This window comes from Triticum aestivum, chromosome 6B (assembly GCF_018294505.1).
Source record: "Triticum aestivum cultivar Chinese Spring chromosome 6B, IWGSC CS RefSeq v2.1, whole genome shotgun sequence".
NCBI classification, from domain to species: Eukaryota; Viridiplantae; Streptophyta; class Magnoliopsida; order Poales; family Poaceae; genus Triticum; species Triticum aestivum.
Genome location: NC_057810.1, coordinates 245292421 through 245312976, shown reverse-complemented (window position 1 = coordinate 245312976; position 20556 = coordinate 245292421). Strand labels below are relative to the sequence as shown.

Sequence of the window (20556 nt, the reverse complement as noted above, 5' to 3'; positions counted from 1 at the left end):
GCGCCCGCGGATGAGCCCCCCGTGGCAGAGGAGCCGGAGGAGGCGTGGCGGCGGACCGCAAGCTCGCGCTCATACTCGATGAGCTTGCAACGTTCGAACACCGGCGGCGGCCAGCTCCCGTGGTTGAGCCACCTCCGCACCCCCCGCTTTCATGCGGCGTCGGATCTGCGGCAGACCGCGAGCTCGTGCTTGTACTCGACGAGCTCGCGACGTTCAAACACCGGCGGCGGTCAGCTCTCGTGGTTGAGCCACCTCCACGCCCTCCTCTTTCGTGCGGCGTCGGATCTGCGACGGACCGCGAGCTCGCGCTTGTACTCGACGAGCTCGCGACGTTCAAACACCGGCGGCGGCCAGCTCCCGTGGTTGAGCCACCTCCGCGCCCCCCGCTTTCGTGTGGCGTCGGATCTGCGGCGGTGGCGGCACTCCTCGTCATCCCCATAGCCATCCATGGGCCGCTAGGGCTTTTTTAGGCTCGCCGGCGGCGAGAAATTGGGGCGGAGGAGGAGGAGAATCGCGATGGAGCGGCGGCGGCGGAGGAAGAGAATTGCGACGGAGCGGCGACGTAGGAGGATAGGGTTTGACCTGTATCCGAGCGGTTTAACCGCATATATAGCAGTGCGGAGGGATTTTTTGCGGGCCACGGTAAAAAAATTACGGGCCGGGCCGCGGGTACGATATCTATTCTGATCAGAAAAACGGGCTGAACTCGTATACTAGCTGGAATTATACGGGTTCGGCCCTTTTACGGGGTCAGCTAGAAATGCTCTAAACAAACTAGTAAAACCGCATATTCAGTGACACATAATATTGTAAACGAAATTCCAACTCCTCCTCACATGCACGCATTATTAATCTAGCACCCATGTTTTTTTAGATGCGCTACTCATCTTCTTGATTCCATAGCTAACCGCACCCCACCTCTCAAAAAAGTACTCAAATGACTAGAGCTTGTACCGGCGAGTTGTAAGTGGCAACTCAATAATTACTCGAAATGCAGCGTTGGCCCAGCGTTAGCCGTGTGGGCCCAGCTTAGTTCATCTTACCACCTGACAGCAATAGTCAACCCAGTGTGTACAAGTGAAGCACCGATCTCAACGGTTCTGAAAAAAGGTGAACCATGCACCGACAATAAACGTTCGAATTAAAATTAGCGATCTTCTCACGGACAAAGTGGTTAACGGGCGACTTTGTAACTTTTGTTGTGGTTAACGAAGGCAGGGGCGCACGGTACGCAAGTGTGGAATTCAAGCGGAAGCAAAGGGAAGAATCTCATTTGACCAAGTTAACTACTACTGGCCTCCTCAGTCAAACACAAAGCACAAAATCACTGTAGTACTAAAAAGAATCGCTTTCGCCCACGCCATTCGCGAGCACCGGCAGTCTCGCCTCGCGCTCACCTTTCTTTCGCCTGCCCCCGTTTTTTGGGTCAAATCAAAAGCGCTGGGGGCCAAGAACCCAGAACCCAACCAAAATTTAAGACGCGAGCAGAGAGAGAGAGAGAGAGAGTTAAGTCTTGGCGACCCCATTGCCACGCCGCATCCAAATCTGCTGCCGGGAGGACGCAAGGCACCCCATTGCCGTTTCTCTCTCCTCTCTCCGCTGCCTAGCTAGCTGTTTGCGCCGCGCACATTAGCTGTACCCCTGCGCTCGGTGAGTGGGAGGAGAGAGAAGCCATCCGTCCGCGCCCATGGTGATCCCCGTGTCCTAGCCGCCTGGCGGTACAAGCCACCGAGGAGGCCTCGTGGGTTTTGTCAAGCGAGAGAGAGAGAGAGCGAGAGTCTCGCTGCCGGTGCTGGGGGAGCGGGTGGGGGGCAGCCGAGCCCAGGATGGCGGCCGCCGCATTGGCCGGGCTCCTCGTCGCCCTCGCCGCCGCGACCGCGGGGGCCACCACCGAGTCCTCCGACGGTGAGCGCCTCCGTCTACGTCTCCGCTTCCGGTCCCGAGTTTTTTTTTTTGATCTCTCGCGCGTGTGTCGGTGGGTGCGACTAATGATGCCTGGGTTCGCGCAGCCGCCGCTCTGGGGAATCTCTACACCTCCTGGAACAGCCCGCCGCAGCTGGCCGGCTGGTCGGCCGGCGGCGGCGACCCCTGCGGCGCGGGGTGGCAGGGCGTCTCCTGCACCGGCTCAGGCGTCACCGAAATGTAAGCATCCATCCTCGCATGCCTCAACCCATTGATTTCGTTTTTCTCTTCTGTGATTGATTTTTTTGCTAGTACTCCGTACATCCTTAAGCTTGTGCTTCTTGTCTCGTATCCAACAGCAAGCTTCCTGGGACAGGGCTGAACGGCTCTCTGGGCTACGAACTCTCCAATCTGTTCTCACTCAAAACACTGTGAGAGCTCACAACTCGCCCCACTATTCTCGTTTTTCTTCTTCTCTTTGTGCATCATGTTGACCCCCCCGTTCCGTTACTTGCAGGGATTTGAGCAACAACCAAATTCAAGGTTCAATTCCTTACCAGCTGCCACCGAATCTCACATATCTGTATGTATCCTACCTGGCATAATCTGTTACTGCAATTTGTTTGTGTCGGTGGTTTCACTCTGAATGTGGTGATGTAGGAATCTGGCGACCAACAATTTCTCTGGCAATCTCCCATACTCCATATCCAACATGGCTTCGATTGAGTACCTGTAAGAAAATACGTTCCTCACAACCTTTTAGGTTTTATATGCACAACTATGAATGTATACGCATTCTGTTTTGCTGGCAATGTCTGATCGCGGTTGACCTTTCTATGCAGCAACCTCAGCCACAACTCACTGGCCCAACAAATAGGCGATTTGTTTGGAAACCTCACTTCACTTTCAGAGTTGTAAGGCATCTTCGAACTCTGCTCTTTATTTGCAAACTACTATGAATTTATAAAAATGTGATTATTAGGCAATTTTGTCATCCACACACTTTTCGGATACATTTTGCACAACGTGGCACCTATGTCTTCTGGAACCAATATAGTTCAAACTTCATTTTTTAAGAGCATAGATAATGTAAATTACTATAACTTATTTGCTGGCTTCACAGTTCAATATGAAACCCTCTCAATCCACCAATAACTCCCATAGTCCCATCTCCCAGCATCTCATTCCCACCCTGTCACAGAGGGCACCCATCCCTTCTCAGTACAATCCTTTCACTACCCCTACTACCTAATCATCTCTGTTTTGAAATGCACTTGTACCCTTCAAACATGTAATGGTCATAAAATCACCTTCTGGTTGGTACTGACGTACATACTCTTACCTTTAGTTCCATAAATCCATCTAATGCTATTTATACTGCATTACAGGGACGTGTCTTTCAACAAACTGACAGGGGATCTTCCAACTTCTATTGGCTCTCTATCAAATATTTCTAGTCTGTAAGTATTCACTGTTTTTCTTAAGAGCACAATTTGACTTTATGTTCAACTTTTTAGCAACATTCTAACACATTTTGCAGCTATATGCAAAACAATCAGTTAACAGGTTCTGTCAATGTTCTAAGTGGTCTAGGCCTTACTACCCTGTAAGCGAGATTTCAGGCAGCAATTTTAACTATTTAACTCATCCTGTCGTTTGCTTGATAAAAATGCTAACCTAGTTTTCATTTTTGACAGAAACATTGCAAACAACAATTTCAGTGGCTGGATACCAAAAGAATTCAGCTCAATCCCAGACGTGATGTATGTCCCAGAACGCTTTACACCCCCCCCCCCCGAACTGTAGGCTTAGTAGATATCCTTGTTAAAACATTCTAATAACTTGTTGCAATTACAACAACTGCAGACTTAATGGAAACTCATTCCTGAATGGACCTGCTCCTCCACCACCACCTTTCATGCCACCACCCCCTAGAAGGCCGCGCAGTCGTCCTAACCGTTCTGGGGGAAGTGGAAATGCTCCAAAAGGCTCTGAGAGCTCCACTAGTCAAGGTGGGAAGAATGGTCTGCAGACAGCTTCGCTTGTGGGGATAATTGTTGGCTCAGTACTTGCTGCTTTGTGTGTGCTTCTTCTTTTGGTATTATGCATTCGTAAATCTCGGAAAAGGAAGGATGATAGCAGCACAGAATCCAAAGATTTTGTAGGTCCACTATCAGTGAACATAGAGGAAGGTACTGCACTTTCTTATGCTGGCATGTTTTCTTGCTGCTGTATTTTACTAGTATAATCTTATGCTATTTTCAATCAGCTGAGATACTGCCGTTAGCTGATAAGGCAACTGTTAAATTGAGTGCTGTTTGATTGGGTCCGAAACCGGTGTATGTATCAGTAATGAAAATCATGTTCTTCGACCTTCATTAACCCAGTTTCACAGGCCAAGCCATATTATTGTAAGATAATTGAGTTCTGACCATCCGTAGAGCCTAAGTGTCATTTAGTGCCTTTTGCCTGCATAAACAAAACTCACATGGCACACTATGATTCATGATGCAACCTCCAGCACAAGGTAGCACATTACTAGCCTTTGACATCAAGATCAGTTTAGTTTTGCAACTAGTTTTTGAGGCACGACACTAAATCTAGTAGTGAAGAGCTTGAAATCTTGGATAGTCTGTAATATGCACTCAATAGATCTAATGGTGGCAAACAAAAACTGCAAACCCTGTTCCCCTCCCCCTCCCCAATTTCGCTCATTTGATAATCTTCGGTATTTTAACTGAATTTATTGCACACTTGTTAGTCATAATTCAGATTTTTACCTTCCATCTGTGTTTTTGTTTTGTAGTATCTAACAGGGAAATCCCAGAGCAAGGTCTTGAAAATACGGCTATGAAAGTCCTGCCTGCTGAGAAAATGACTCCCGAGAGGGTTTATGGTAAAACTGGTTCTATGAGAAAGACAAAGGTTCCCATAACTGCGACACCTTACACCGTGGCTTCCCTCCAAGTTGCGACGAATAGCTTCTGTCAAGATTCCCTTCTGGGAGAGGGTTCACTTGGTCGTGTTTACAAGGCTGATTTCCCCAATGGGAAGGTAAAATATGCTTCCTGCCGTTTTAAATGAGTTATATAACCCTGGTGGAAATTTAGCAAGTCCTTGTTATTACTCATAAACCTCAAGTTCGTGGGTGGCTGAATCAGCTCTATTCCCTTTTTTTTTTGCCAATTTTGAGTGCAAAACTATTTTATGCATTTTGAACTTGAGCATTATGAATATAGCAGATTATTCATTTACCATGGTTAATCGAATAAGAATTGGTTACACTGCCCAGGCGATTATTGTTTTCTAGCATGTTTACTATAAAATGCAGCAAATGTAATAAGAGGTTTTTAATACATACACCCTCTTCCTCTTTTCCCCCTCTGTAATGCTGTGCACTCCAGCTGAATTCTATGCCACTTTTGCAGGTTATGGCTGTTAAGAAGGTAGACAGTGCCGCTATTTCCTTGCAGGAAGAAGATGATTTCCTTGAGGTTGTATCAAGTATGTCACGACTTAGGCATCCAAACATCGTGCCGCTTACAGGGTACTGTGTGGAGCATGCCCAAAGGCTTCTTGTTTATGAGTACATTGGAAACGCAACGCTGCATGATATGCTGCACTTCTCTGATGAGATGAGCAGAAGACTTACATGGAACATCCGTGTAAGAATAGCACTAGGCACTGCTCGGGCATTAGAGTAAGTTACTTTAATCCCTTGCTATTTCTGAAGGTTCTAGTGGATGACACATATAATGTTAACGTTTTCCAAACCTTTGTATAGATACCTGCATGAGGTTTGCTTGCCCTCTGTTGTTCATAGAAATTTTAAGTCCGCAAACATTCTACTTGATGAAGAGCATAATGCACATTTATCTGACTGTGGGCTCGCTGCCTTGACACCCAATACTGAGAGACAGGCAAGTATCACAAATACATCCAAGTACCGAGATAGTTCTGAAATGGCACCTGTAGGTGTAACCTGCACTAATTACTTGGTTTGTTGTTCCAGGTTTCTACTGAAGTGGTTGGCTCATTTGGATACAGTGCCCCAGAGTTTTCCATGTCAGGAATTTATACTGTAAAGAGTGACGTGTACAGTTTTGGAGTAGTGATGCTAGAGCTATTGACTGGAAGGAAGCCGCTAGACAGGTATATACCCTCTAGCTTATATTCTGATTCTGGTGCGTTACACCTTATAATTAGTAAATTGACCTTTGGACGGCTGTTGCAGTTCTAGAGAGAGGTCAGAACAGTCTCTTGTTAGATGGGCTACGCCTCAGCTTCATGATATCGATGCACTTTCTAAGATGGTTGATCCAGCATTAAATGGAATGTACCCTGCGAAATCGCTCTCCCGCTTTGCAGACATAATTGCACTTTGTGTTCAGGTACCGTCTTTGTTTGGGAGAGATATTCAGTTGTGTAGAGACTAGTTACCCATAACCATATGGTAGCACTCAATAAATAATAAAAGAAGAAAAGAACACGCCTAATAGTTTTTGTTCAGATTCCTTCAATCTAACGTGCCTAGTCTGATTAATATTGCAAGTACTAAATTACAAAGCAAATTCATGTGTCATGAAGTTATCCTGGCTCATCTCTTAAATTTTATTCTTGGCATATTTTGCCACATGTATTTCATGTCAGGGGCATATCCTAATACCTAATAATTGTTTCTGTGATTTCTTTGTGCAGCCGGAGCCAGAGTTCCGTCCTCCTATGTCTGAGGTTGTCCAGCAACTTGTGCGCCTGATGCAGAGGGCTAGCATAGTAAGGCGGCAATCAGGTGAGGAACTAGGGTTTTCTTACAGGGCTCCAGAACGTGAAGGAGAAACAAGAGACATTTCCTTCTGAGCATTTTCTTCAATGGCAAAAGTGAAAAGGTCCGAGGGTCAAATACAAGAATTGGGTGACTGCATATGAACTGGACACATGAGTTGTTCAGACAGTTGAGGATCAAATGAATTTGAGAAGATAATTTTGGTATTTACATTGTTCAATTATGCTCATTCTTCTCTTCATTTTGTTCGGGGTAGTCTACTTAACAGTTGAACTGTGTTCTCAAATCAACCGTGTGTACAGCATGTTAGTCGGGGTAGAGAAAAGAAATGTTAATGCAACAGGATAACTTTGTTGGATGTCAAACAAGTACATACCTTTTACTTGGCACTGCGTTCCATCCTACTTCATGTTCTTACTGTATAGGCTAAAATTTTCTATGATTATGCGAGACCTTTTGTAAGTAATTTATGGGAAAACTTTGATCTGTGTTTGTCCACCATGTTGACATATAATACATGGATCGATACCTCAGTATATGAACTATACATCTCAATAACGTAGCAGCAGCAAGAATTGTTACATCTCTCTGGAGGTCCTAAGCTGCTGTTGCTAGCAGTGCTATTTAAATCCTCTTTGCCAATCATAGATACATTTGAGAAAAAGCTATGCCAAAATCAAAGACCCCATGAAGATCTTGAGATGCAGGTACATACATACCCTCTAAGTCATCACCTATCCTTGTCCTGTATCAAGTTGCCGACCATCTTGGCAAGAGGCAGGGTGCCCTTGGCCATGATCTCCAGCTTGGACGTGTTGGAAGCGTGCGCGAACAGCGAGAGCCCGAACATCAAGAGCTCAGGCAGGAGCAGCCTCGACGAGAGGAAGCCGTGCCAGTAGTGCGGCTCGAGGTCGAAGAATGCGTTGAAGAAGCGTCGTGTACCTTGGAGGTCCAGCTTGAGCAGGACGTCCATGCCGAAGCAGAAGAATTCCCTCTGCCGCCGCCTGTCCGTCGGCCACAGCTCCTTCCACACCTCGGCGGCGAGCGCGTCCCCGGCGATGCCACCATTTCCAGTGTCTAGAAACCGCACAATGGAGTCTGCCACGATGGGCGCGGTCGCCAATGTGCGCGCCACCATGTACCCTGTGGACGGATGCACCATCCCGGCCGTGCCGCCGATGCCCACCACCCTCTGCGGCAGCACGGGCAGCGGCCCGCCCATGGGGATCACGCAGCGCTCGTCCTCCTCGACGCTCCGGATGCGAATTCCCAGGTGCCTCAGGCGCGCGGCCATGCGCTCCTGGATGTCGTCCATGGAGAGCCCCGGGCGCGCGACCAGCGACGTCTCCTCGAGGAAGATCCTGGTGGGCGAGAAGGGCATGGCGTAGAGGAAGGTGGGCACGCGGCTGTTCCGGTCCTTGATCGCGGACCCCTCGGGGAGGTGGGAGTCGCGCCAGTCCATGAAGAGCATCTTGTCGATGTCGAAGGGGTGCTCGTCGACCTCGGCGAGGATGCCGTAGGCGACCTGGTAGCCCGGGTTGTAGGGCTTGTCGTACTGCACGAGGCAGCGGGAGAAGCCGGTGGCGTCCAGGACGACGGTGGCCGGGATGGCGACGCCGTCGTCGCAGATGAGGAGGGAGGATGCCTCGTTGTGGACCACCTTGGCGACCTTGGCCTGGTGGAAGCGGACGCCGTGGGCGATGCAGCGGTCCATCATGGTGGACTTGAGCTTGCGGCGGGCGACGCGGGCGTAGGGGCGGTGGAGCGACTTGGAGGTGTGGTCGTCGATGAAGACGGAGGCGGAGGGCCAGACGGTGTCGAGGCAGTCGGAGAGGCCCATGGCCTCGAACTCGTCCACCCAGACGCCGTAGTTGTTGGGCCAGACGAGGCCCGGGGAGGGGTCGATGGAGACGACGGAGAGGCCCGCCTCGGCGACGCGCTGCGCCACGGCGAGCCCCGCGGGCCCGCCGCCCACGACAGCGAGGTCGACGGGCCGGGAGCGCGCCGGGTCGTAGCGGGGCAGGTCGAGGGAGAGCAGCTCGGGCCGCGGCGGCGGGGCCAGCGAGCGCAGCGCCTGCCCCGCCGACGCGGACGCCGTGGCCCTGCAGACGATCGCCGCCCGCCCCGGCGGCGCGGGCGGCGGCGGCCGGCAGGCGTGGTGGGCGCGGAGGAGGAGGGCGGTGGTGGCCATGGGAGGTGGGGATTCGCTGCCGCGGCGTGGCCGTGTAATCCTGAGGCGATAAGCTACTTATTGTAGAGTGGGGGCGGGGGCGAGGGAGGGGAGGTGAGCTGAGGGAGGGCGGAGTGGTGTGGTGGCCACACCACCACTGCCGTCCGTGGCCGTGGGTGGCGGATTCCACGGGGTAGATCCTGTGAAGGTGGTGCCAGCGTCGGGACAAGAGGTGGAGGGGAAACCCATCTCGGTTCCGCAGCCGCCAGCACAAAATACCCATGGATATGATTGTCTCTCTTCAAACCCTCCAAAATCCGTCGGAGCAGTGCTCTGCTAGAGCGGAAGAGGAGGATCTGGGGAATAGGATGCGTGTTAGTTCGGCAGTGGCTGGGCTAGCGATCAGTCCGTGTCAGGACGAGTACGGACGGCAGCTTGAAATCGACATGATAGGCCGTAGTGAATTCTCCCCCCAAAAAAGTTTACAGTATTTAATTCACAAACAGTTTTTTTTTTTGAGGTTCACAAACAGTTTCTCTGATTCACATCTAGAACCTTTCACAAATAATGCAGCAACAAGAAACAAAGAAAAATTGGGGCAAAAATAAAAATAAATCATAAATATAGTGGACATCAGGTTAGATGTGACATAATTAGGAATAGACGAGATGACACTAATGTGGTATCTAGTAAAAGGAAAACAGAAATGATACCTTTGATTTGACAATTTCAAGAGTTTCGAACAAACCGGCCGATTCATGCGATACGTGACATCGGGTCTCTTTCATTTAGAGGATTTTCATTCATCTAGACTTTGGAGAATTGGAATCTCTAGAAGAAGAAAAAAACTCTATACCAGTTGTGTGATCTGTATTGCCGAGTCCTAAAGATTTTCTTCAAATGATCCTTTTACATCACATTTGAAAATTTCCATTCACTCAAACCTCCTATTGAAAACTCTCTCTTGTTTTTCAAGTTTTTTCAATCAAACAAACACTAAGGCAAAGGACGCTGATAACGCCCACATGTGTGGGCGTTAAAGGGTCTGGCCACACACCGTGTATGGTGTGAGCAGGAGGCAACCCACACGGGTTGTGTGTGGGCGGATATTAGAATTGCTCACACGTGCGGGAGCGGCTACTTCGTGTCACACGCCCAACAAGTACTACTCATCTCCACCCCGCGCGTGTGGCACGAAGCAAAAATGCCGACACGTCCTAGGGCAACTACGTTAGGTACCCGCGGGATGACGATTTAGTTGCCATCCTGGTTGGCAGATGTAGTTATCCGGGATGGCAAGTGTAGTTGTAAAAACATGACAACTCTATCTATTTTGATTAACTATAGTTGCCATGTCTAATTTATAGTAGTTGCCGCGTGTAATCAAACCGTAGTTGCCGTGTGTGATTAACTACTTGCCACACATGGTCAAACAGTAGTTGTCATGTGTGTTTACCTAGTTGCCACGTGTGGTCCAACCATAGTTGCCATGTATAGTTAATCGTAGTTGCCATGTGTGTTTATCTGGTTGCCACGTACGCGCAACTGCATTTGCCGTCTAGCAAAAGAATCACAATTGCCATGTTTGTTTACCTAGTTGCCACGTTCGCGTAACTGCAGTTGCCATCCACAACGTAGGAGTGTCATGTGGGCAAAAATCAGTTCGCCCACACGCGCATGGACTAGGTGGCGGCTGTGTGGGCAGAAACTAGTTCGCCCACACAGCGCAGCTGGCAACAGGTGATGCGGGGCGTGTGGGCAAACTCTCCAACACCTACACATCAACCCCATCCTACGTGGCACACCAAATCCACCTTTTCGTGTCAAGATTCGTGCAAAAGACATCAACGACCATCCAGGCGTGTGGGCGAGTTGAAGAATGTCCACACGTGTGGGCGTTAGTGTTTCCGAAGGCAAATACATTCATGCAATATTCGAGTGGGCATGACGTTGCAGTCATGCACTTTCTATTTTTGTGATTTCGTGATCCCTCAAATCAAAGAGCCCAAAGTACCGTTGATAGAAGATCAGTTCGCGTGTACCAAGAAAGCTTGTGATTGCTCGACTATGATATGACATCTTAGGCTCTATGTGGGGTTTTGGTGATAATGATGAATGACCAGGGGACTATTTGTATTTATAAGTGTACGTCATACGAAAATAATGTAAAAGTGGTCGGTGTTGGAAATATGCCTTAGAGACAATACTATTATATTATTATATTTCTCTGTTCAGAATTAAGAGTTCATATTCTATCCTATAGTATTGTCTCTAAGGTGACTAAGTCACGGGGATGCCGAAACACGACAACGATAAAAAAGAACAAAATCGGCAACGAGGAGACCAATATAGCGAGCATGTGTATCACTCAAGAGGATACCGAGACATCTCACCTCGGGTTTTGTAAAGTATCACGAAGCAAAGGGAACATCAAATGATAACCATTCACTCGAATGTCATCCGTGTAATCATAGGGATTGATATGGACGCCCACGGTTCCGCTATCGGCCATTGTGCAAAGAGGTTTCGTTCATATCAATGATTTACGGAACCTACAGGGTCACAAGCTTAAGGTAATCATGATCTGCTGAGTGTTATTAGAACGAGAGTATCAAGGGTTTATTTGTGAAATTGTTTCATTAATTCGGAATAGTTTCGAGAGGAATCAGAAGCGTTTCGGGTCACGGGAAGGGTTTCAGAGCTTATCGGGCAATACCGGGTATTATCAATGAATAATATATAGGTGGAAAATGTTTCCCGGGATGCAAAATGAATAATAAAAGGCTCTAGTAATTGTTAGGAGGCTTTATATTTAATTTAATATCAACGGGCCTTAAAAGGCCAAGTGGTGGAAGGAATATTTGGTCACCATGACCCAATAGGGAAGGCTCCCCGCTTTTCCAAGTGGGAGGCCGAATTGAAGTGGGGGGAGGAGTCCTATTCCTCCCCCTTGGCCGGCGCACCAAGGAGGGTCCTTCCCTCCTTGGTGGCAGCCCCTCCTCTTTCCTCTAACCTATATATACTAGAGGATTTTGACCTTTGGAACACACAGTTTTGGAGCCTCCTGTGGTTCATCTAGCTCTAGTTCTAGTTATCCTAGTTGATCTAACTACAACTAGACCTAGTTCCTCTAATCCTCATAATTAGAAGCCCAGGGAGGTTCTAATCTCCCCCCTCTAATTCTCCGGCGAAGATTAGCTCTGGACGGCGAAGCGCTGTGGGATCGTGAATACCGTATGCTTGCAACCAAGTAGAGAGGCCGTGCTCTCGGTCTTCCATCCGCGGGATCATTTGAGGGTGATTCGCGGGATCGTCGTTTATGGTTCGCGGGACTCCATATACGATCTACACCGACTCATCTACTTCTGCTGCACTCCGGAGTCGTTAACGATCGTTGATCCAAACCTTATATGCATCTTCATATTGTCCTTGGGTGATCGTAGGGCAATTTTTTTTGTTTTCTACTACTTTTCCCAACTGTGGCATCATGAGCGGTTCTATGAGTAGACGCAAGTTTCGATCTAGATCACATGTGGATGGGAGGGTTTGATGTTCCTGATATGCTTCCCTCGAGTGTTTCTTCAGTTTAGTTCATTGACGACATGATGTAGCTTTGTATAAAGTTCCGACAATCGGTCGGCTCTGGCTGTCGACGATCTGCTAACAGTTCTTTGGGCTTCATCATAGTCAAGAATAGTGAACCATCACGTACACAAGCGGGCGATGAAGATAGGGCAAATTTGACGAAGTTTAGTGCGGGGCTAGAGATTTTTAATTAAGTCTCTTCCCTCACACACCCCAAAAGTTAATCTAGCAACAACATTATCGGCTTGATTGTGCACATATGTAGTTAGTGTTATCCGGAAACCCTAGCATCCACGTAGTTTTACAGGTTTGCCTATGATGTGGTATAGACTTCGTCATGATAATGAGTTTATGTATGAGATGGTTATATGTTGTAATGTTAAGTGGCCTGTGCGTCATGGTATGATGGCTGGAGCCACGAGATTGCCACTTTAATGTAAAAGGTGTTGAGATCTCCTACAGGTTACAGGTGATGGTGGCAAGTGTACATGGAGGACCCCCGACGTGGAGAAGGTGTACCGGGCGCAAGAAGGAGGTGCTGAAATTTCCGTCCAACGGTAACATTTTCTAAAAGTGGTGCCACAACAACGTTTTTGAAACGGTCACCACGACAACATTTTCTGAAATTGCCGCCACAACAGCGTTTTTGAAACGGCTGCCCCGCAACGATTTTTCTACCACCACGGCGACGTTTCAACTGAAGATTCAATAAGACCATGAAGACTTCCCGGTGCCCACGGCTATACCATGTCATGCTATTACGAATTGCCTGAGATGTTTATCCCTTTATTGTTTGCACCCTTTGACTGCGCAGTAGTTAATTGTTAGGGTGATCTCTCACTGAAAATATCAAGTTAAAAGGTGCTCTGCCCAGTATTGCAACCGTCTATAACATGTGGCTTTCCGAAGTGCATCATGTTCACATGAGTACAAACAGATCGTGAAGTGTAAGGTGGGCGAGGTCAGACCGAGCAAGCAGATAGCACTCATTTGTCTTGAAGTTCTAGCAGAATCGTTGTGAGCTCAGAGCACGAAGCTTTGAATGATGAATAAGAGTCATATGGATATATGATCGTCAAAAGATTGCCCACCGATTGAAGTTTACGTCATCATTGATGTCGAGATCAATTGGTGTGAATCAGATCAGGATCTTGAATCACTTAAAATCAATATGAGAGATAATGTTTGAGCGGGAGCACAATTATGTATTAAATAAGTTTAATCACTATTGCAAATTAATGATGAACAATGTCTATGTGTAGTTTGCATTATGGTTGTAGAATAATGGCTCATAGTTCCACCTTTGTTGTTGATATTGATTAGTTGTTCTTATCTGGTTGAATCTTTTGTTGGGGAACGTAGCAGAAATTCAAAATTTTCCTACGTGTCACCAAGATCTATCTATGGAGAGACTAGCAACGAGGGGAAGGAGAGTGCATCTGCATACCCTTGTAGATCGCTAAGCGGAAGCGTTCAAGTGAACGGGGTTGATGGAGTCGTACTCGTCGTGATTCAGATCACCGATGATCCTAGTGCCGAACGGACGGCACCTCCGCGTTCAACACACGTACAGCTCGACGATGTCTCCCACGCCTTGATCCAGCAAGGAGAGAGGGAGAGGTTGAGGAAGACTCCATCCAGCAGCAGCACAACGGCGTGGTGGTGATGGAGGAGCGTGGCAATCCTGCAGGGCTTCGCCAAGCACCTACGGGAGAGGAGGAGGTGTCACGGGAGGGAGGGAGGCGCCAAAGGCTCAGGTATGGATGCCCTCCCTCCCCTCCACTATATATAGGGGCAGGGGAGAGGGGGGAGGCGCAGCCTTGCCCCTTCCTCCAAGGAAGGGGTGCGGCTAAGAGGGGGGGAGGAGTCCATCCTCCTCAAGGCACCTCGGAGGTGCCTTCCCCTTTGAGGACTCTTCCCTCTAGGGTTCCCTAGGCGCATGGGCCTCTTGGGGCTGGTGCCCTTGGCCCATGTAGGCCAAGGCGGACCCCTACAGCCCATGTGGCCCCCCGGGGCAGGTGGCCCCACCCGGTGGGCCCCCGGGACCCTTCCGGTGGTCCCGGTACAATACCGATGACCCCGAAACTTGTCCCGATGGCCGAAACAGGACTTCCTATATATAAATCTTTACCTCCGGACCATTCCGGAACTCCTCGTGACGTCCGGGATCTCATCCGGGACTCCGAACAACATTCGGTAACCACATACAAACTTCCTTTATAACCCTAGCGTCATCGAACCTTAAGTGTGTAGACCCTACGGGTTCGGGAGACATGCAGACATGACCGAGATGTTCTCCGGTCAATAACCAACAGCGGGATCTGGATACCCATGTTGGCTCCCACATGTTCCACGATGATCTCATCGGATGAACCACGATGTCAAGGACTCAATCAATCCCGTATACAATTCCCTTTGTCTAGCGGTATGGTACTTGCCCGAGATTCGATCGTCGGTATACCGATACCTTGTTCAATCTCGTTACCGGCAAGTCTCTTTACTCGTTCCGTAACACATCATCCCGTGATCAACCCCTTGGTCACATTGTGCACATTATGATGATGTCCTACCGGGTGGGCCCAGAGATACCTCTCCGTTTACACGGAGTGACAAAATCCCAATCTCGATTCGTGCCAACCCAACAGACACTTTCAGAGATACCCGTAGTGTACCTTTATAGCCACCCAGTTACGTTGTGACGTTTGGCACACCCAAAGCACTCCTACGGTATCCGGGAGTTGCACAATCTCATGGTCTAAGGAAATGATACTTGACATTAGAAAAGCTTTAGCATACGAACTACATGATCTTGTGCTAGGCTTAGGATTGGGTCTTCTCCATCACATCATTCTCCTAATGATGTGATCCCGTTATCAACGACATCCAATGTCCATGGTCAGGAAACCGTAACCATCTATTGATTAACGAGCTAGTCAACTAGAGGCTTACTAGGGACATGGTGTTGTCTATGTATCCACACATGTATCTGAGTTTCCTATCAATACAATTCTAGCATGGATAATAAACGATTATCATGAACAAGGAAATATAATAATAATCAATTTATTATTGCCTCTAGGGCATATTTCCAACAGTCTCCCACTTGCACTAGAGTCAATAATCTAGTTCACATCGATATGTGATTAACACTCAAGGTCACATCCCCATGTGACTAACACCCAAAGAGTTTACTAGAGTCAATAATCTAGTTCACATTTACCATGTGATTAACACTCGATGAGTTCTGGGTTTGATCATGTTATGCTTGTGAGAGAGGTTATAGTCAACGGGTCTGAACCTTTCAGATCTGTGTGTGCTTTACAAATCTCTATGTCATCTCCTAGATGCAGCTACCACGTTCTATTTGGAGCTATTCCAAATAACTGTTCTACTTGGAGCTATTCTAAATTGTTGCTCCATTATACGTATCCAGTATCTCTACTCAGAGCTATCCGGATAGGTGTTAAGCTTGCATCGACGTAACCCTTTACGACGAACCCCTTTACCACCTCCATAATCGAGAAAATTCCTTAGTCCACTAGTTACTAAGGATAACTTTGACCGCTGTCCCGTGATCCATTCTTGGATCACTCTTGTACCCCTTGACTGACTCATGGCAAGGCACACTTCAGGTGCGGTACACAGCATAGCATACTGTAGAGCCTACATCTTATGCATAGGGGACGACCTTAGTCCTTTCTCTCTATTCTGCCATGGTCGAGCTTTAAGTCTTAACTTCATACCTTACAACTCAGGCAAGAACTCCTTCTTTGACTGATCCATGTTGAACACCTTCAAGATCATGTCAAGGTATGTGCTCATTTGAAAGTACCATTAAGCGTTTTAATCTATCCTTATAGATCTTGATGCTCAATGCTCAAGCAGCTTAATCCAGGCTTTTCCATTGAAAAATACTTTCCAAATAACCCTTTATGCTTTCCAGAAATTCTACGTCATTTCCGATCATTAATATGTCAACAACATATACTCATCAGAAATTCTATAGTGCTCCCACTCACTTCTTTGGAAATACAAGTTTCTCATAAACTTTGTATACACCCAAAATCTTTGATCATCATCAAAGCATACATTCCAACTCCGAGATGCTCACTCCAGTCCTCAGAAGGATTGCTGGAGCTTTGCATACTTATTAGCATATTTCAGGATAGACAAAAACTTTCGGTTGTATCACATACAACCTTTCCTCAAGAATCGTCGAGGAAACAATGTTTTGACATCCTATCTGCAAGATTTCATAAATAATGCAGTAATTGCTAATATAATTCCAACAGACTCTTAGCATCGCTACGAGTGAGGAAGTCTCATCGTAGTCAACTCCTTGAACTTGTCGAAAAACATCTTAACGACAAGTCGAGCTTTCTCAATGGTGACACTTACCATCATTGTCTGTCTTCCTTTCAAAATCCATCTGCACTCAACAGCCTTACGACCATCGAGTTGTTCTGCCAAAGTCTACACTTTGTTTTCATACATGGATCCTATCTCGGATTTTATGGTTTCTAACCATTTGTCGGAATTTGGGCCCACCATCGCTTCTCCATAGCTCGTAGGTTCATTGTTGTCTAGCAACATGACCTTCAAGACAGGATTACTGTACCACTCTGAAGTAGTACGTATCCTTGTCACCCTACGAGGTTCGGTAGTGACTTGATCCGAAATTTCATGATCACTATCATAAGCTTCCACTTCAGTTGGTGTACGTGCCACAGGAACAACTTCATGTGTCCTGCTACACACTTGTTGAAGTGACGGTTCAATAACCTCATCAAGTCTCCACCATCCTCCCACTCAACTTTTTGAGAGAAACCTTTCCTCAAAAAAGGACCCGATTCAAGAAACAATCCCTATTGCTTTCGGATCTGAATTAGGAGGTATACCCAACTGTTTTTGGGTGTCCTATGAAGATGCATTTTATCTGCTTTGGGTTCGAGCTTATCAACCTGAAACTTTTTCACATAAGCGTCGCAACCCCAAACTTTCAAGAAACGACAACTTAGGTTTCTCCAAACCATAGTTCATACGGTGTCGTCTCAACGAAATTATGTGGTGCCCTATTTAAAGTGAATGTGGTTGTCTCTAATGCCTAACCCATGAACGATAGTGGTAACTCGATAAGAGACATCATGGTATGCACCATATCCAATAGGGTGCAACTATGACGTTTGGACACACCATCACACTATGGTGTTCCAGGCTGTATCAGTTGTGAAACAATTTCCACAATGTCTTAATTCTGTGCCAAACTCGTGATTCAGATATTCATCTCTATGATCATATCATAGATCTTTTATCCTCTTGTCACGACGATCTTTCAACTTCACACTGAAATTACTTGAACCTTTCAATAATTCAGACTCGTGATTCATCAAGTAAATATACTCAACATCTACTCGAATCATCTGTGAAGTAAGAACATAACGATGTTCACTGCATGCCTCAGCACTCATTGGACTGCACACATCAAAATGTGTTACTTCCAACAAGTTGCTATCTTGTTCCATCTTACTGAAAACGAGGCTTTTCAGTCATCTTGCCCATGTGGTATGATTTGCATGTCCCAAGTGATTCAAAATCAAGTGAGTCAAAACGGTCCATTTGCATGGAGTTTCTTCATGCATATATACCAATAGACATGGTTCGCATGTCTCAAACTTTTCAAAAATGAGTGAGTCCAAAGATCCATCAACATGGAGCTTCTTCATGCGTTTTATACCATTATGACTTACATGGCAGTGCCACAAGTAAGTGGTACTATCATTACTATCTTATATCTTTTGGCATGAAAATGTGTATCACTACGACCGAGATTCAATAAACCATTCCTTTAGGTGCAAGACCATTGAAGGTATTATTCAAAAATAGAGTAACCATTATTCTCCTTAAATGAATAACCGTATTGCGATAGACATAATCCAATCATGTCTATGCTCAACGCAAACACCAATCTCGGTGGTAGAGGGAGCGTGCGATGCTTGATCATATCAACCTTGGAAACACTTCCAACATATATCGTCAGCTCACCTTTAGCTAGTCTCCGTTTATTCCATAGCTTTTATTTCGAGTTACTAACACTTCGCAACCGAACCGGTATCCAATACCCTGGTGCTACTAGGAGTACTAGTAAAGTACACATTAACATAATGTATATCCAATATACTTCTATCGACCTTGCCAGCCTTCTCATCTACCAAGTATCTAGGGTAATGTTGCTCCAGTGGTTGTTCCCCTTATTACAGAAGCACTTAGTCTCGGATTTGGGTTCAACCTTGGGTTTCTTCACTAGAGCAGCAGCTGAATTGCCGTTTCATGAAGTATCCCTTTGTTCCCTTGCCCTTCTTGAAACTAGTGGTTTCACCAACCATCAACAATTGATGCTCCTTCTTGATTTCTACTTTCGCGGTGTCAAACATCATGAATATTTCAAGGATCATCATATCTATCCCTGATATGTTATAGTTAATCACGAAGCTCTAGCAGCTTGGTGGCAATGACTTTGGGGAAACATCACTATCTCATCTGGAGGATCAACTCCCACTCGATTCAAGTGATTGTTGTGCTCAGACAATCTGAGCACAAGCTCAACGATTGAGCTTTTCTCCCTTAGTTTGCAGGCTAAGAAAATCGTCGGAGGTCTTATACCTCTTGACGTGGGCACGAGCCTGAAATCCCAATTTCAGCCCTCAAAACATCTCATATGTTCCGCGACGTTTCGAAAATGTCTTTGGTGCCTCTACTTAAACCATTTAATTGAACTATCACGTAGTTATCAAAACGTGTATGTCCGATGTTCGCAACATCGACAAACGACGTTGGGGTTCAGCACACTGAGCGGTGCATTAAGGACATAAGCTTTCTACTGATCGCATAATCGCTACTATCAACTTTCAACTATATTTTCTCTAGGAACATATCTAAACAGTGGAACTAAAGCGCGAGCTTACGACATAATTTGCAAAAGGTCTTTTAACTATGTTCAGGATAATTAAGTTCATCTTATGAACTCCCACTTAGATAGACATCCCTCTGGTCATCTAAGTGATCACATGATCCGAGTCAACTAGGCCGTGTCCGATCATCACGTGAGACGGACTAGTCATCATCGGTGAACATCTTCATGTTGATCGTATCTACCATACGACTCATGCTCGACCTTTCGGTCTCCGTGTTCCGAGGCCATGTCTGCACATGCTAGGCTCGTCAAGTTAACCCTAAGTGTTTTCGCTGTGTAAAACTGTCTTACACCCGTTGTATGTGAACGTAAGAATCCATCACACCCGATCATCACGTGGTGCTTAGAAGCGACGAACTGTAGCAACGGTGCACAGTTAGGGGAGAACACTTCTTGAAATTTTGTAAGGGATCATCTTATTTACTACCGTCGTCCTAAGCAAACAAGATGCATAAACATGATAAACATCACATGCAATCAAATAGTGACATGATATGGCCAATATCATTTTGCTCCTTTTGATCTTCATCTTCGGGGCTCCATGATCATCATCGTCACCGGCATGACACCATGATCTCCATCATCATGATCTCCATCATCGTGTCTTCATGAAGTTGTCACGCCAACGACTACTTCTACTTCTATGACTAACGCGTTTAGCAATAAAGTAAAGTAGTTTACATGGCGTTCTTCAATGACACGCAGGTCATACAATAAATAAAGCCAACTCCTATGGCTCCTGCCGGTTGTCATACTCATTGACATGCAAGTCGTGAATCCTATTACAAGAACATGATCAATCTCATACATCACATATCATTCATCACATTCTTCTTGGCCATATCACATCACATAGCATACCCTGCAAAAACAAGTTAGACGTCCTCTAATTGTTGTTGCATGTTTTACGTGGCTGCTATGGGTTTCTAGCAAGAACGTTTCTTACCTACGCAAGACCACAACGTGATATGCCAATTGCTATTTACCCTTCATAAGGTCCCTTTTCATCGAATCCGTTCCGACTAAAGTGGGAGAGACTGGCACCCGCTAGCCACCTTATGCACCAAGTGCATGTCAATCGGTGGAACCTGTCTCACGTAAGAGTACGTGTAAGGTCGGTCCGGGCGCTTCATCCCACAATACCGT

General features: G+C 46.7%; 2 protein-coding genes across 3 annotated transcripts; one reads left to right on the top strand and one right to left on the bottom strand.

Annotated features, from left to right (window-relative positions):
* The first annotated feature begins 1488 nt into the window (after positions 1–1488).
* LOC123136802 (protein STRUBBELIG-RECEPTOR FAMILY 8) lies at positions 1489–7089 on the top strand. 2 transcript variants are annotated; one of them, XM_044556305.1, is made up of 16 exons: positions 1489–1902; positions 2010–2142; positions 2262–2333; positions 2420–2485; positions 2563–2634; positions 2745–2816; positions 3291–3362; positions 3443–3508; positions 3600–3665; positions 3769–4094; positions 4709–4956; positions 5331–5602; positions 5687–5822; positions 5915–6054; positions 6137–6293; positions 6601–7089. In XM_044556305.1, the coding sequence occupies exons 1-16, from the start codon at positions 1827–1829 to the stop codon at positions 6757–6759; spliced, it is 2133 nt and encodes a 710-aa protein (XP_044412240.1). In that variant the 5' UTR covers positions 1489–1826; the 3' UTR covers positions 6760–7089. The 2 variants fall into 2 exon arrangements, with proteins under 2 accessions (XP_044412240.1, XP_044412239.1); XM_044556304.1 differs by having other exon boundaries at positions 1489–1905.
* Positions 7090–7219: 130 nt separating this feature from the next.
* On the bottom strand, positions 7220–9166 carry LOC123136803 (lycopene beta cyclase, chloroplastic). Its single transcript, XM_044556306.1, has one exon. It carries the CDS (start codon positions 8874–8876, stop codon positions 7416–7418), a length of 1461 nt encoding a protein of 486 aa, XP_044412241.1. The 5' UTR covers positions 8877–9166; the 3' UTR covers positions 7220–7415.
* Between the last annotated feature and the right edge of the window lie 11390 nt (positions 9167–20556).